This window comes from Crinia signifera, chromosome 6 (genome assembly GCF_055691185.1).
Source record: "Crinia signifera chromosome 6, ASM5569118v1, whole genome shotgun sequence".
Taxonomy (NCBI): Eukaryota; Metazoa; Chordata; class Amphibia; order Anura; family Myobatrachidae; genus Crinia; species Crinia signifera.
In genome coordinates this window covers 11357922-11375058 of record NC_139222.1, presented here as the reverse complement: position 1 = coordinate 11375058, position 17137 = coordinate 11357922, and the positions used below count along the sequence as shown (strand labels likewise).

The 17137-nt window shown below is 47.5% G+C and overlaps 1 protein-coding gene across 4 annotated transcripts in view; it reads left to right on the top strand.

Moving 5' to 3' along the window:
• Window positions 1-17137, top strand: part of LOC146009956 (uncharacterized) — a 37458-nt gene that overhangs the window by 13504 nt on the left and 6817 nt on the right. The window contains exons 1-2 of one of the 4 annotated variants that reach the window (XM_083150636.1): window positions 5820-5853; window positions 15072-15183. In XM_083150636.1, coding sequence (XP_083006762.1) covers window positions 15123-15183 — 61 coding nt within the window. In that variant the 5' untranslated portion in view covers window positions 5820-5853; window positions 15072-15122. Of the gene's footprint in view, window positions 1-3085; window positions 3935-5819; window positions 5854-15071; window positions 15184-17137 lie in introns of those variants that run through there. The other 3 variants (XR_014444705.1, XR_014444704.1, XM_083150635.1) reach the window with 3 other exon arrangements.

Below are 17137 nucleotides of genomic sequence, written 5' to 3'. Positions count from 1 at the left end.
TGTCCCATTGTGCCTAAAATCGACACACCTTGCTGGATCAGATCCCACCATCAGGGGCCTGGTTTACGGTGAATGATTGGCCAATGCACTCTGCTCTATGCTTATCATCAAAGACTCGCAAGAACTGTTAGCTTTTACACATGATGGCAAGCAATACTGCTGGACACGATTACCCCAAGGGGGCGCAAACACAAAGTCATATTCTTGGGCCACTGCATTTCTCAAGGCATCAGATACCTGACAGAAGAGAGGAATAAGCTCATACTGCAAGCCAAGGTACCAAAGACTGTTAAACAAATAAGGTCATTCCTAGACCTGGTTGGCTATTGCAGGGACTGGATCCCTCTTGCATCCGTTTATATGCAACCTTGTACGATGCTACAAAGAAGTCCATGCCCATCAGATGAAGAAATGTCTCAAGCAATTCAGCAACTAAAGGCAGCCATAGCTTCTTCACTGGCTCTAGGCTTTACAGACTATTCAAAATCCTTTTTCCTCTACTGTCATAAGGAAAAGGAACACGCACTGGGAGTCCTTACGCAGCTACATGGGACAAGACCTCTTGCTTACTACTCCACAAGCCTGAAAATATTATCCAAGAAGCACTTGCGGCTGTATTAAAAGACATTGTTCTCAATCATGAACTGACTATACAAGTACCACATGTGGTAACTGAAATTCTGCAATAAGCCAGAACTAAGCACCTATCAGCAGCCAGACTCACCAAGTATGAAGTTCCATATTGAGTGCAACCAATGCGACAATAAAGAGATGCATCTTAACCCGCCAACAATTCTCGTGTGAACATCAAATGTTCAAAATGAGGGAGAATATTGGAACAAGCACCTTCTACAAGCACACCTTTATCTACAGCAGCCCAGAGAATGGAAGTAGATTCGGAAGAAGGTGGAGGTGAGAAGCGAATATTCATGTCATAAATTTTTCCCATGATTGACTTGCTTTGATGAAACAAGAGACTCAGACATTCCCATACGTCCATGACACCCCCATACCCAATGCTCATTATGAACTGTATGTTGATGGGTCCAGATATTATGAAGATGGCACACCCTACACTGACTGATGTCACCACAGAGATTGAGGTGGTGATTTCTAGAGCCTTACCAGTACAGCTGTCAGCATAAGCAGCAGAACTTGTGGCCCTCACTAAAGCATTGAAACATGCGAAGAACACAACAGCAAACCTTTATACAGATTCCAGATACAGCTGGGGAGTGACGATGGGCTACGGCTAATCTAGAAAAGCAGAGACTTTTAAAACAGTTACAAGAAAACAGATACAGCACGCTGACCTCATAAAAAAACTTTTCCAAGCATTGATGAAGTCATACAAAGTAACTATCATAAAGATACAAGCACACACAGGGAACCAGACCAAAGAAAGCAATCTAGCAGATGCTGAAGCAAAGCAAGCTGCAATGACAAGTCCACAGAAAGAAAGAAGCAGTTACAGTACCAAAGAGCACAGAACTGCAGTATATGCCTGAACTACAAGTCCAAACTGACTACTCCAACATCTGCAAAGCTCAAAAGCTGAAAGTTAAATTCAACGATGCAGTTTGCTAAAATGTTATTAAGGCCCAAACCTGATAAGGGTCTGAGGCTGTATTTTGTGCCTAGCAGCTACGATAAGTGACAGTAATATGGTTTATGGTAATGATAATGAAGATACCTGATTACGTTTCTGATAAAGCAGAGAAGCCTCAGACATGGGCTGACTCAAATAGTACAGGCCCATTACCAATTAGCAAGAATTTAAATTAAGAGATTGCTAGGTCTGTTCACTTTCCCCTTTTAATTCAAGATCCATGCATTACCACAGAAAAGGACCTTGGTATGTTTCTGAGTGCTGAAACTCTAAATCAAATGGTCTTTCGGGTCCAAATGGTCCCTCCCACATGGGGTACAAAAAAAAAAAAAAAGAAAAGAAAAACAAATTATACCCAACAATAGTGATATACTGTTTAAACGATAATTATTATCAATTAAAAGGAATATTGTCAGAAAATAGCGCATAGGGAGGGACAGTGAAGTCACCATAGGCACTCCGGATCCTCAGTATGAGGTCCAAATGTATTATTATTATTATGCATAAGAAAAGACAAATAGGATGGTCTACAAATAATTGCAGACAAAAATTGCATGGGTGGTTAAACAAAACAGGCCCTGATAAGTTCTCCTTCCCTTTGGATGGAATCCACTGCGCTGGTCCCCTTCTGGCCAACCGGTTTCGATAGACTAGCTATCTTTTTCAAGGCATGGGATCCAAGCGTTGGTTAGAAGTCCCATTGACCACTATAGAGTTGATAAATATTAGCATCACTGGGTATCTTTGTAACTCCTCACTAGCTAATAAGACTAGGTAGACATTCTGATAAGCAGAATGACCAAAAAGGATTATTTTTATGTCAGTGCCACAGATCAAAATTATTTGTAAATATTCAGATGGTAACGTGCAGCTAAAAAAACAGATATGTGTTTAGCTGTACCAAGAGCATGTTATAATTACCAGTCTGATGTAAATTGAAGATACTATGGAGCAGCGGTTCTAAAAAAAAAGTGGGTCCCGACTTTCTCAGCATGGGGTCATAACTCCCTATTGCTGCCCATCAGGCTGATTATTTTTCTAATCTCAGTCAGTGATTCAGGGAGTCTGGAACATCTGTTGAATTGTCTGTTATTCTAGACTCCTCCAATCACTCTGTGCCTCCACAAATGCTGCCATGCATGTGCTGTCTGCTGACTACACATGTGATGTTATGACCTTCTGCAGTAACTTGCTGGGGTCCAGTCATTATTTTTATTTCCTGATGGGATCCCAGAGAAAGATAGTTTGAGGAGCCCTGCTATAGAGGAACACAGCTAGAGTCAAGGATTTGAAGAAGCAGATTATTAAAGGGAATTCAGGATGGTTAATTTAGCTTAATCCAGCAACATGAATTACAGGAATTATGGAACATATAGTAGGTATAGCGATGTTTGCTTTAAATATTATAGAAATATTGTTACTTGCTTACAGTATGTCACTTTCAATATACTCATGTGTATGTTCTCTGTTTGCCAGAAGAAATGCAAATCAGCAATGACCAGATCGGTTTGGGAAACTCAGGAATGGTGGAGCACAGAAAGCAGAGAATCAGTCTGGCCTGATGGATGTGAGAGAATGGTCATCAGCCCTCTGAGACACGAGCGACAAGTGCAACATGTTTCAGAGAAATATCCACTATCACTATTAAGTTAGACTGTTTCTTCTGCAGTTAGGAAGATTTACTGTATGATGTTCTCACCTATTCTGAGTATTCCTGGTCTAGGTAGTCCAGCTAAAACCATGTATGCAATATGCAGTTTGCGAATGAACATGACATCATGTTTAATTATTGTACAAAATGAGGGAATGATAGAGACCCCCCTGGGGTCTGCATATTCATATAGGTAATAGATAAGAATTATTACAAAGCACATATGAACTAATAAATTTCACAATAAGTTAAACAATGTGATTTGTAAGCTGATATTTGGCTTTTGCAGCGTTTGCTAAAACATTAGAAGTTACACCCAGGTTTGAGGAAGTATTGTGTTTCCAGACAGTGGTCAGTGACCACAGGAGGCAGCTAGAACCAGATTTCTGCCTATGTAAGGCATAAGTTATTTTCCAGACAAACAGCATTAGGGGGCAGGAATATGGGAGGTCTAGGGTAATCCAGTTTACTGGAAGACCACTCCTTTGTTACAAAATGGAAGTGCACGTCTGCTACGCAAATCATGTTTGAACCAATATTCTGGTTGAAGCCCAACCCCATTGAGGAGGGTCATAATGAATATGTATGAATTTCCTGTAAGACCTACCCCTGAAGGGAGGTCCATGCTTTTGTTACTATGTACAAATATGTGTCCGTGCAAATAAACGATAGAATACTTGCAATGATGAACCTGTGTTGTTTATTATTCTTGTATTCTCCTGATCAGATCAGTAAAGGTAAGGTAAAGCAGAGGTGACTGAATATATCGAAGGTAATTATTTCACGTTATTAGGTGCTTCGGGTTTCGGCGGCACCTCCCTGCATTATTGTGATACGTCTTACTTTAGGTCGGTCTGGTATCAATGGCAAATCAGGGCTGTGGAAGTTCCTTCCGCTCTGTATGATGAGACAATAGCGTAACTCTCTCCTAGGGGCTGACGGCTTCATGTCCGCATCATCTGACCGGTCACCTAGCAATTTTGAAAGTATATGTGACGCTCCGTTTCTCCATAGCAACAGAGAGCGTCATTATTTTCTTGTGTGAATGGGTGCTGTTTTGTCTCCCAGGTTACGTGCGGCGTCTCTTACATTATTCAAATGTGTGAGACGCACGTCTATAATTCATGCCAGCAAATAGCGCATTTCTTATATATTTATATTTTATACATTTATATTTATTTTAATGGTTGGGTATGGTGGTCTGCTCCCTATTCTGGTACCTTGAATGGTTGGGTATGGTGGTCTGCTCCCTATTCTGCGCTAAGGTGGTCTGCGCCCTATTCTGGTACCTTGAATGGTTGGCTAAGGTGGTCTGCGCCCTATTCTGGTACCTTGAATGGTTGGTAAGGTGGTCTACTCCCTATTCTGTGCTAAGGTGGTCTACTCCCTATTCTGGTACCTTGAATGGTTGGCTAAGGTGGTCTGCGCCCTACTCTGGTACCTTGAATGGTTGGCTAAGGTGGTCTGCGCCCTACTCTGGTACCTTGAATGGTTGGCTAAGGTGGTTTTCTCCCTACTCTGGTACCTTGAATGGTTGGCTAAGGTGGTCTGCGTCCTACTCTGGTACCTTGAATGGTTGGCTAAGGTGGTCTGCACCCTATTCTGGTACCTTGAATGGTTAGGTAAGGTGGTCTGCACCCTATTCTGGTACCTTGAATGGTTGGCTAAGGTGGTCTGCGCCCTACTCTGGTATCCGGAACACCTGGTGAAGGTGGTTTGCTCATCATTCTAGCATCTGAAACAGCTATGGCGGTCTGCATCCTGTTCCAACACACAGAACAGCTAACTAAGGTAGTCTTCACACCATGTGGCATTTAAATAAATAAGGAGGTCTTGCTCAGGTCACGGTCTACACCTAGAATGGCTATCTAAGGTGGTCAACATTCGGCACATCTGTCTATGGTGGTGTCTGCCACTAGAAATGGCTAAGGTGGTCTACACCCCATTCACACATCCAGAACAGTCTTATATGGTGGTCTGCACCCTGCCCCGGCACCCACAATGGGTATCTAAGGTGCTTTGTACCCTGAGACATCTGGCTGAGTTTGTCTGCTCCAGATCCGGTAACTAAGGCCATCTGCGCCCTGTTACAGAACTGGTCATCCTGCTCAGGAAATGATGGAGGTGATGTTTTTTTCTAATTAATCGATAAACTGATGGTCACTGATATTCCCAGCGTTCCGCCCCCTGACCTCCCAACACTACCAGGGAGCCCCTGTGGGAGGGTTAGGTATTAATATAGTGTTCTGATAATATCTGTCCCCCTAATCCCTATCTGCCCCCATCCTAGTGTCCCTGTGTGCCCCCTCCCTGTGTATACAGCAGTGTGAGCCGGGCTATATACAGGCAGCAGCAGCAGCCAGTGTGTCCGGGGGCGGCAGCGGGTCCGGGGTCTCCCCAGTGACAGCGGCTCCGTGCACGGCTGAGCACTGTCACATCCCCGTCACAGTCACTAGTAGAACATGATCACTTCCTGTGTACTCGCTGCGGGGCCGCGGCGGCCATTTTCCCGGAGTCTCCGGAAGAGGGAAGTAGCGGGCGGCAACGCAGAGAAGTGTCCGGAGCTCCGGGAGAGGCGGCCAGCGGGGTGTAAGTAAGTGCTGCAGTGTCGGTGTGAGCGATGCTGGGGAAAGGGTTACACCTGACTCACTGTGCCCCTATATACATGTGTGTGACTGTGCCCCTATATACCTGTGTGTGGCTGCGCCCCTATGGACCTCTGCGTGTGACTGTGCCCCTATGGACCTGCGTGTGACTGTGCCCCTATGGACCTCTGCGTGTGACTGTGCCCCTATGGACCTCTGCGTGTGACTGTGCCCCCTATGGACCTGCGTGTGACTGTGCCCCTATGGACCTGTGTGTGTGTGACTGTGCCCCTATGGACCTCTGCGTGTGACTGCGCCCCTATGGACCTCTGCGTGTGACTGCGCCCCTATGGACCTCTGCATGTGACTGCGCCCCTATGCACTGGCGTAACTTGTGTAAGGCAGCCCCCGCCACTGCTTGGGGGAGCGGGGGCTGCGTGGGCGCCGGCTCCCGCACGGAGAGTCAGGATCTCATTACCTGTACTCCCTGTCAGCAGCAGCACCGCAACGAGTGAGTCTTCATTCTTCTGCAGCTCCTCGGTGTCTCACTCTCAGCAGACGCAGCTTCCCACTGCCAACCTCCAGCTTCTCAGTGTCACCAGAGTCCCGGCACCTGCATCTACTAGTAATCACCAGCGCTGCAGTACAGGAGCAAGCAGCGCTACCGTCGCTTCCCTAATGACGATGCCTGGGGAAAAGTATAGTAGTTGTTCCTATGTGTGCGGCTGTACCCGTGCGCTGCTAGCTCTCGTTACTGGCGCTGCTGCTGCAGCACCGGTGGTTAATAGTAGATGCAGGCGCCGGGCCACTGGTGATGCTGAGACGCTGAGAAGCTGGAGGTTGGCGGCAGGAATCTGCTGCTGTTGATTTTCACCAGACGCTGGGGCTGTGGAGACTAGGAGCTGGAGAATGCTCCTGTACTTTTAGAGGTCAGTAACCGTCAGTTTATAAAGACAGAAGGGAGGGGAAAAATTAGTGTAAAATAAACAAAGGGTGGGGGGTGAGTGGGATACATACATTTTTAAGGCTTGGGGGATTATAGATAGTAAGGGGGGGGGGTCAATATATTATGAGTGGTCATGAATGAGTTTCACTGGGATGGGGGGGGGGGGGGGGGCGCCAAAAAATATTTTGGCTTGGGGGAGCATAATTTATAGTTACGCCACTGCCCCTATGGATCTCTGCGTGTGACTGTGCCCCTATGGACCTCTGCGTGTGACTGCGCCCCTATGGACCTCTGCGCGTGACTGCGCCCCTATGGATCTCTGCGCGTGACTGCGCCCCTATGGATCTCTGCGCGTGACTGCGCCCCTATGGACCTCTGCGTGTGACTGCGCCCCTATGGACCGGCGTGTTACTGGGGAGGTGAGGGGGTCTGGGAGCGTCACAGTGACATCACTCTTATCTCTATTACTGACACAGGGACCTGGCTGGGGAGGTGAGGGGGTCTGGGAGCGTCACGGTGACATCAGTCTTATCTCTATTACTGACACAGGGACCTGACTGGGGAGGTGAGGGGGGTCTGGGAGCGTCACAGTGACATCACTCTTATCTCTATCACTGACACAGGGACCTGACCGGGGAGGTGAGGGAGTCTGGGAGCGTCACAGTGACGTCACTCTTATCTCTATTACTGACACAGGGACCTGACCGGGGAGGTGAGGGGGTCTAGGAGCGTCACAGTGACATCACTATTATCTCTATCACTGACACAGGGACCTGACCGGGGAGGTGAGGGGGTCTGGGAGCATCACAGTGACATCACTCTTATCTCTATTACTGACACAGGGACCTGACCGGGGAGGTGAGGGGGTCTGGGAGCGTCACAGTGACGTCACTCTTATCTCTATTACTGACACAGGGACCTGACCGGGGAGGTGAGGGGGTCTGGGAGCGTCACAGTGACGTCACTCTTATCTCTATTACTGACACAGGGACCTGACCGGGGAGGTGAGGGGGTCTGGGAGCGTCACAGTGACATCACTCTTATCTCTATTACTGACACAGAGACCTGACCGGGGAGGTGAGGGGGTCTGGGAGCATCACAGGGACCTGACTGGGGAGGTGAGGGGGTCTGGGAGCGTCACAGTGACAGCACTCTTATCTCTACTACTGACACAGGGACCTGACTGGGGAGGTGAGGGGGTCTGGGAGCGTCACAGTGACGTCACTCTTATCTCTATTACTGACACAGGGACCTGACCGGGGAGGTGAGGGGGTCTGGGAGCGTCACAGTGACATCACTCTTATCTCTATTACTGACACAGAGACCTGACTGGGGAGGTGAGGGGGTCTGGGAGCATCACAGGGACCTGACTGGGGAGGTGAGGGGGTCTGGGAGCGTCACAGTGACAGCACTCTTATCTCTATTACTGACACAGGGACCTGACCGGGGAGGTGAGGGGGTCTGGGAGCGTCACAGTGACATCACTCTTATCTCTATTACTGACACAGAGACCTGACCGGGGAGGTGAGGGGGTCTGAGAGCGTCACGGTGACATCACTCTTATCTCTATTACTGACACAGGGTCCTGACCGGGGAGGTGAGGGGGTCTGGGAGCATCACAGTGACGTCACTCTTATCTCTATTACTGACACAGGGACCTGACCGGGGAGGTGAGGGGGTCTGGGAGCGTCACAGTGACATCACTCTTATCTCTATTACTGACACAGGGACCTGACCGGGGAGGTGAGGGGGTCTGGGAGCGTCACAGTGACATCACTCTTATCTCTGTTACTGACACAGGGACCTGACTGGGGAGTTGAGGGGGTCTGGGAGCATCACAGTGACATCACTCTTATCTCTATTACTAACACAGGGACCTGACCGGGGAGGTGAGGGGTTCTGGGAGCGTCATAGTGACGTCACTCTTATCTCTATTACTGACACAGGGACCTGACCGGGGAGGTGAGGGGGTCTGGGAGCGTCACAGGGACCTGACTGGGGAGGTGAGGGGGTCTGGGAGTGTCACAGTGACATCACTCTTATCTCTACTACTGACACAGGGACCTGACTGGGGAGGTGAGGGGGTCTGGGAGCGTCACAGTGACATCACTCTTATCTCTACTACTGACACAGGGACCTGACTGGGGAGGTGAGGGGGTCAGGGAGCGTCACAGTGACATCACTATTATCTCTACTACTGACACAGGGACCTGACTGGGGAGGTGAGGGGGTCTGGGAGCGTCACAGTGACATCTCTCTTATCTCTATTACTGACACAGGGACCTGACTGGGGAGATGAGGGGGTCTGGGAGCGTCACAGTGACATCACCCTTATCCCTATTACTGACACAGGGACCTGACCGGGGAGGTGAGGGGGTCTGGGAGCGTCACAGTGACATCACTCTTATCTCTATTACTGACACAGGGACCTGACTGGGGAGGTGAGGGGGTCTGGGAGCGTCAGTGACGTCACTCTTATCTCTATTACTGACACAGCGACCTGACTGGGGAGGTGAGGGGGTCAGGGAGCGTCACAGTGACATCACTATTATCTCTACTACTGACACAGGGACCTGACCGGGGAGGTGAGGGGTCTGGGAGCGTCACAGTAACATCACTCTTATCTCTATTACTGACACAGGGACCTGACTGGGGAGGTGAGGGGGTCTGGGAGCGTCACAGTGACATCACTATTATCTCTATTACTGACACAGGGACCTGACCGGGGAGGTGAGGGGGTCTGGGAGCGTCACAGTGACGTCACTCTTATCTCTATTACTAACACAGGGACCTGACCGGGGAGGTGAGGGGGTCTGGGAGCGTCACAGTGACGTCACTCTTATCTCTATCACTGACACAGGGACCTGACTGGGGAGGTGAGGGGTCTGGGAGCGTCACGGTGACATCGCTCTTATCTCTATTACTGACACAGGGACCTGACCGGGGAGGTGAGGGGGTCTGGGAGCGTCAGGGTGACATCACTCTTATCTCTATTACTGACAGAGGGACCTGACTGGGGAGGTGAGGTGGTCTGGGAGTGTCACAGTGACATCACTCTTATCTCTATTACTGACACAGGGACCTGACTGGGGACGTGAGGGGGTCTGGGAGCGTCACAGTGACATCACTCTTATCTCTATTACTGACGCAGGGACCTGACTGGGGAGGTGAGGGGGTCTGGGAGCATCACAGGGACCTGACTGGGGAGGTGAGGGGGTCTGGGAGCGTCACAGTGACATCACTCTTATCTCTATTATTGACACAGGGACCTGACCGGGGAGGTTTCTTTTCATCTGTACTTAGTGGAATCCATTTTGCCTAAGTTATTGAAGTAAAAAATAAAAAAGACGGAGCTGGTGATGTCACACTCCCAGCTGGCAGCGAAGTTTGTTCATGCTGTTCCTGCACAGCGCTGTCAGTGCCAAGAGTTAAGGAACACTTATCAGGCGCAAAAAAAGATGAAATAAGCAGATATACACTAAACATTTTATACTTGTCCAACTGTACAACATAATACATTTGGTGATCTTGTAATACTGAATATATTGAATGCTAGAGTTCCCTCCTAAACACCATTTATGGGTGCAGCCATGTTGAAATCAGTCATCTGACTTTCCTCAGCCACTCAGGGCCCTGCACCCAGATCAGCTGTTAACATCTTCCAATGGGTGAACACACAGTACTATAAAGGGAACTTCCTGACCAACCAAATTTGCCAGTACAATGTCGCTTGTGCAGAAGTAACAGCTCGGTGCTGAGCTCCCTGGTACTTTGTATCCGCACGGTTCCAGTCCGTCCAATCCAGTTCCAGTCTGGTTACTTCACATCTGTGCTCTGCTCCAGCTTTCAGTTCCAATGTAGATACTCAGGGACTTGTTCCTAGCAGCAGCAAACATCCGGTTCCAGTCTTGTCATCGATCCCCCTTCTGTTTCCGTCATCCGTTTGGTTCCTATTTAATTACTATCCAGTTCCAGCCCAGTAATCAATATGGGGTACTTATGTAGTATCTGGGCGCCCGATTTAGAAATCGGGTCGGATCGGGCGCATCGCATCGCATGCGACCAAATCGGATGCGATGGACCCGATTTTTCCATAGGAATCAATGTTAAAATGGAATGAGTCCATTTTAACATGGAATTCAATGGGAAAAGGGGTCCTTTTCATACCCCTACTATCCAAGTGGGCATGGAGTTGGATATAAACCTGTGGCGAGCGTCGCTCGCCACCGAGCCCGAAGCATGGCGAGCGGACACAGAATACCGTTCGCTCGCCACGCTTCGGGCTCGTTGGCTCGCTACGCTCGCCACAGGTTTATATCCAACTCCATGCCCACTTGGATAGTAGGGGTATGAAAAGGACCCCTTTTTCCCATTGAATTCCATGTTAAAATGGACTCAGTTCATTTTAACATTGAATCCTATGGAAAAATCGGGTCATCGCATGCGATATGGTCGTATGCGATGCGATATCGCATCGCATCTGATTGTATGCCTTAACTTAAGGCATACAATCAAAAAATCGGGCACCCAGATACTACATAAGTACCCAATATGGTTCTGTTATGTCTCTGCGGAATACCCTGTATATACAAACATTGGTGGTCAGTGGGCATACACATATATAAACAATGGTGGGCACTGGGCATATATTTATATATATATATATATATATATATATATATATGAGAAGACAGGCACTCCAGTGTAATAGAGATAGCAGCTGCCCCGGTGCCTCCCACGGACCCTCCGGTAATGCAATGTAGATAACAGCGGTGGCACTCGCTGGACTTTCTAGGAAAAATGCAGGCTACACGAGCAGGTACTGGTAAGCTTTCGGATTTTACTCCTTCATCAGACCAACCTGGTTGGTCTGATGAAGGAGTAAAATCCAAAAGCTTACCAGTACCTGCTCGTGTAGCCTGCATTTTTCCTAGAAAGTCCAGCGAGTGCCACCGCTGTTATCTACAATATATATATATATATATATATATATATATATATATATATACACACAACGGTTTGGAAAAAGGTCTAAGCGACTACAAATATCTGTATCGGAAACGTTTTACTTTTAAAACATAAAAGTTTGATTTAGTACATGTAAAAAATATATATATATATAAAAATGCACAAGAGCATTTATATAAGAACAAACAGTACAAGAAATGTCATAGAAAATAACAATAATAAAAATAGCGAAGCTAAGTAAAAAACACTTATCAAAAAAATCGCTTAAAAATGGGAGATATACAATAAGTTATAGATAAAAGATACAAAGGTATCAGAACTTATCTTTCTATGGAGGAGTCAGCAGGCAGTACCCAACGCGTTTCGTCATCTACGACTTCATCAATATATATATAAACATTGGTTAGCAGTGTGCATATAAATATTCAAACATTGGTAAGCAGTGATGGCGGTAACATATACATTGCTAGCCTGCACCAGTAATGTACACATTACCGCCAGCACTGCCCACCAATGTCTGAATATTTATATGCCCACTGCAAACGGATCCGGTGCTCTCTATCCCTTTGCTGGGAGAAATATATTGGAGATATCCTGAGGCACTCGCAACACTTTTCATTCAATTCAATGCGATGAAATAAATGACAGCTTAGACCAGAGGCTGTGATATCGACGTTTCGGGCTTGTACACCCTTTATCAAGACATAAAAAGACATTGTGCAGTACTTACATATATAGACATGATCAGTGCAAAAACCCGTGCTGTACATTTCCACTGACGCAGTGGCCCGGAGCCGGGTGACGTCACTGGTGCGCCAAGGCGCCAACGGGTCCAGACTCCCGGGGGGGGGAGGGCGTGTCAGAAGTGGTGTTCACCGTAACCTAGGTGATGTGAAACAAACACTGTGCATTAAAAACAGATGCGGATTCTCCGTGGTACTGAATGCATCAAAACATGAAAGTACATTTATGCGTTCACGCAAGGAATCCTACATTAATCACAAAGTATGTAAGTAGGCAAGCGATATAGAGCGACGCATATTACGAGCATGATGTTGCAGAAGAGCACTCATCAATTAATTAGGAACAAGGCAGTGGGGTAAACTGAATGTCCTGTGGGGTGCCAATCAAGCCTGGCACTCAGAGTAAGAAGCAGAATGGACAAGTTAGGGTAATTGTAAGGACTGTGCTAATTACACGGGTTGTGTGCCTGATGTGTGGTCAGCAGGCTACATGGTCGACATTGTATCAACTGTTTTACAAAAAGCATGTGTAGGACAGTTGTTCATTTAAACCGAGGGGTTGTATTGTTTGTAGTTTATAGAGCCACCTCGCTTCAAGTTGAAGGAGCTGGCGGCCTCTGTCACCTCCTCTGGAGTTCGGGGGTACACAATCAATGATATCGCCAATATATAAATATAAAAAATCTGGCGCAGGTGGACAGTGTCAGCGATAATGTACACATTACTGGCCTGCGCCAGCAATACAGTAATATATATAAACCCCGCCCATTATGTAAATAGCCTTTTCTATGAAAGATTTTCAGCAAAGTCTTTCGCCTCCTGAAAAGCTCTCGCTCTTTGGGGAAAATAGCTCAGTGTGTACGCACTACTTTAGTGAAAGATATATCTATCATAGATTTTGGCAAAGTCTTTTGAAGTGAAAATCTTCTAGTGTGTGTGGGCCTTAAGGCTTCACCTATAATAGCCATGTTTGTGTCCGGCCCCAGCCCGGTGCCACCAGGTATTATAGGGAACAAGGTGCCTAATACCTCTAAACTGGACAAGAGGAAAAACTAACTAAAACCCAGTAAACAAGCAAACAGACAGTGGCACAATTGTTCCCAATGGGTAATTTGAGGAATGACCCCCAAACAGACTCTAGAGGCCTAAGGGATACGGTCATTAGGTCTATACCAACTGGTTTGACATGGGTCTAGGTCGACAGGTAAGTAGGTCGACACAAGCAATAGGTTGACAGTCAAAAGGTCCACATGGGGTTTTTCACTGTTTTTTGAGCCGACATGTGCCGGCAGGCAGTATTTCATGCACTACCATCCACTAGGGTGTGGTGGGAGAATAAAATAATGTGCCCGAAGCATTGCGAGCAATGCGGGGTTATGCAGTGTACTTCAAACTGTGTCAATGTCGACTGATTTGACATTCGGGTCAAAAAACAATGTTGACCTCGCCCATGTCGACCCAGTGCTTGTCGACCAAACCTAGTTGGTGTAGACCTAACAACCCAGGCCTAGTCAGAAAGTAAAAGCACAGAAGTAATGACCCCTCTGCTCTGTGTACAAAATACGGAAAATCACTGCATGCTAGTATAGGAAATAACAACATACACACGAGCAGTGTTAATGAATGCTACTATGCATGAAGATGTTAAACAAAAGTAACTCACAAGTATAATGCTGGTAAATGCAACAATGCATAAAGATGTTACACAAAATAATTAACAAGTACAAAGACACACAGTGTTTTAGAAGACACTTGACCTGAAAGAGACAATATAACTCTACACAGAATCTCTCACAGAATGCTAGTAAGGCACAATGATGGAAAGGGGGTGCACCTTATCTCAACCTCCTGGGTTCTGCAGGGCCAGGCAGAGGACACAGGACTCAGAAACAGGGACTTGCGGCAGACAGCAATTCCAACAGCAAACTAAGGCAAGGCAGCAGCACGTGGAGTCTGGACAGCAGACCCACGGCTGGGAACTCAGGCTGGAACACTAACCAACAGACTGCACAGTGAGAAGCCACTGCTGTGGAACAAAACAGGAAATATAACCAGCAGGGAGCAGCTGGTCAGAATCCCTAATGACAGGTAATCCGCTAATGAGAAAAATCAGACCAGGTTGCTTAGCAACAGCTAAATAACAAACCAGCAGCAGCACACCTAACCGGTTCCAGTTCAGTCATCTATCTGGTTCTAGCCTGTCCCATTTCCTGTTGCTACCCCTCCTGTAGCACATATACATTCATGGATTGTACTAAATCATAAAAGCTATAACCTATAACAGAATGTAATGGACTGTATTTCCTATTTTAAGCATCTTTTGCAGCCTGCTGGGAAGAACAGCCAGGTAATCAGCACCTGAGACCTTGGCTTACACCTCTGCTGGGTACAGGGCTCCTGATGCTGGACAAGCTGGCCAGGAGATATACACAGTGCTGCTGCCTATCCCAAATACACTGCCAGCACATATAAACATAGATGTGAAGATGCATGTAATATATGTTCTTAGCAGCCCCCCGTTAGTAATATTCAGACATTAATAATGTATTTTATTTTGTGGTTTAATTAGGGTGAAGCACTGACCGATATTAAAGAACAAAATAAAGAGGGAGAAGAAGAGATGGATGTGATGGGTGACCAGCAGTGTAAGGAGGAGGAAATCCCTGCAGGTATCAGTACAGGTGAGTAATAATCACTAAGTACAGAACAGAGGGTCTGATTCCGATATGTATGCAATACCGATGGTCACAGCTAAGCGATTATCGGTGGACATTCCATACACTGCGCACGCACCAAGGTAACTCTGTGATGCTGCCGCAGTGAGTACTCGGAGAGTGAATGACCGGAAGGGACGGCTTGGGGGAGGTAACAGGAAGTGGCGGCAGGAGAGTCCTTGCCATTATCAGGGTGTGTTCCTGCCATCAGCTGTGACCATGTATGTAGAGAAACACGGGCCAGTATCAGTACTGCAGCGGCCAGTCTGTGTGACCATAGAATCAGGGAGCCGATGTTCCCCACTTCTGTGATGGTGCCGTGTATGGTGAGGACCTTGCAATGGCTCCGGTGGCCGTGTGTAATCTTGTCTGGGCAGCTGCTCACGTTTGATGGTCACCAGGTCTGTAACCTCAGACATGGCAGCTGCGTAGGCTTCTGTGTACTAATCACAGTCACATATTCTCCTTGTCTATACAGTATTATCTTATTCTATACCCGCTTCTGTCAGCTCAGACTAATGAGGGAAATGTATCTGCCCCGTGGGTAACGCTGGAGCCAACATCTCCTCTTACACCAATGTTCTCAGCTGTTCCCACAGCCTCCCCGCAGCCTGGTGCTGCTCCTACAAGGGACATTGCCGCAGTGATTCCATCATTAGTCAGTGAGAGGAGAACCAGTGACATTAGTAGTAGTAGTTTGTTTATTTATAAGGCGCCACAAAGTGTCTGCAGCGCCGTCCATAGCAAACATAAAAACAAATTAAAAGGTAACGTACAGGGTGTGTTGATAAAATACAGCATAAATAGGGTATAGCTGATAAAACTGAAATCAGCATCAATTCTGAAGTAGCTGTCGAAATTGTTGAGAAGACTGAGAATGAAGTAAAGGAAGGGAAGAACAGGGCAGGAGCACTGGTGAGGTAAAGAGGTAGGGTGAGTACGTGAGGAAGGAGGACCCTACTCATAAGAGTTAACATACTAAAAGGAGGTGGGTGGACAAACGAAAAACAATAGGATAAGTATTAATGGAGGAGGGATAGGCTAGTCAAAAGAAGTGGGTAAGGGAATCAGAAAGCCTGATGGGTGGCGGGAGGTTGTTCCAGTGCAGGGGGGGCAGCGCGAGAGAAGTCTTGGACACGGGAGTGGGAGGAGGTGATTAGGTGAGAGGTCAGTGGTGGAGCGAAGAGGACGGGAGGGAGTGTGGATAGAGATCAGTGAAGAGAGGTAAGAAGCAGCTGAGGAGAAGAGAGAGCCTTGTAGGTGAAGGGGAGGAGTTTAAAGAGAACTCGGAAAGGAATGGGGAGCCAGTGAAGAGATAGCCAGAGGGGGGAGGCGGAGGCAGAGCAGCGGGAGAGGAAGATGAGCCCTAGCAGCAGCATTAAGAATGGATTGGAGAGGGGCGAGGTGGGTGAGAGGTAGCCCGAAGAGAAGGATGTTGCAGTAGTCAAGGCGGGAGATGACAAGATAGTGAATGAGAATTTTGGTCGCGTCAGTGGAGAGGAATGGTCTGATGCGCGAGATGTTGCGGAGGTGAAAGCGGCAAGACTGTGAGAGCAGGAATGTGGGGGTGAAAGAGAGGGAGGAGTCAATGATGACACCGAGGCTTCGCGTTTGGTCGGTGGATGTGATCTCGATTTCACCAATGCTGATGGAGATAGTGGGAGAAGAGGGGATGTTCGGGGGATGGAAGATTATTGGCTCCTGCGTTACCCACAGGGCAGAAACATGTATCACCTGTCATAGTGCCCGTTATCTCCCTGTGTTAAGGAGCCCATACACGCTGCAATGCGGCGGCTCCATTTTGTACTTTGAGATGCGCGCTCCCGCGCATCTCATTGTACAGTACAAAAAGTATGTGCTGCACAAACTTTTTGTACTAGCTTTTTATTGCATCGCATTGCATGCACAAGGCATGCAATGC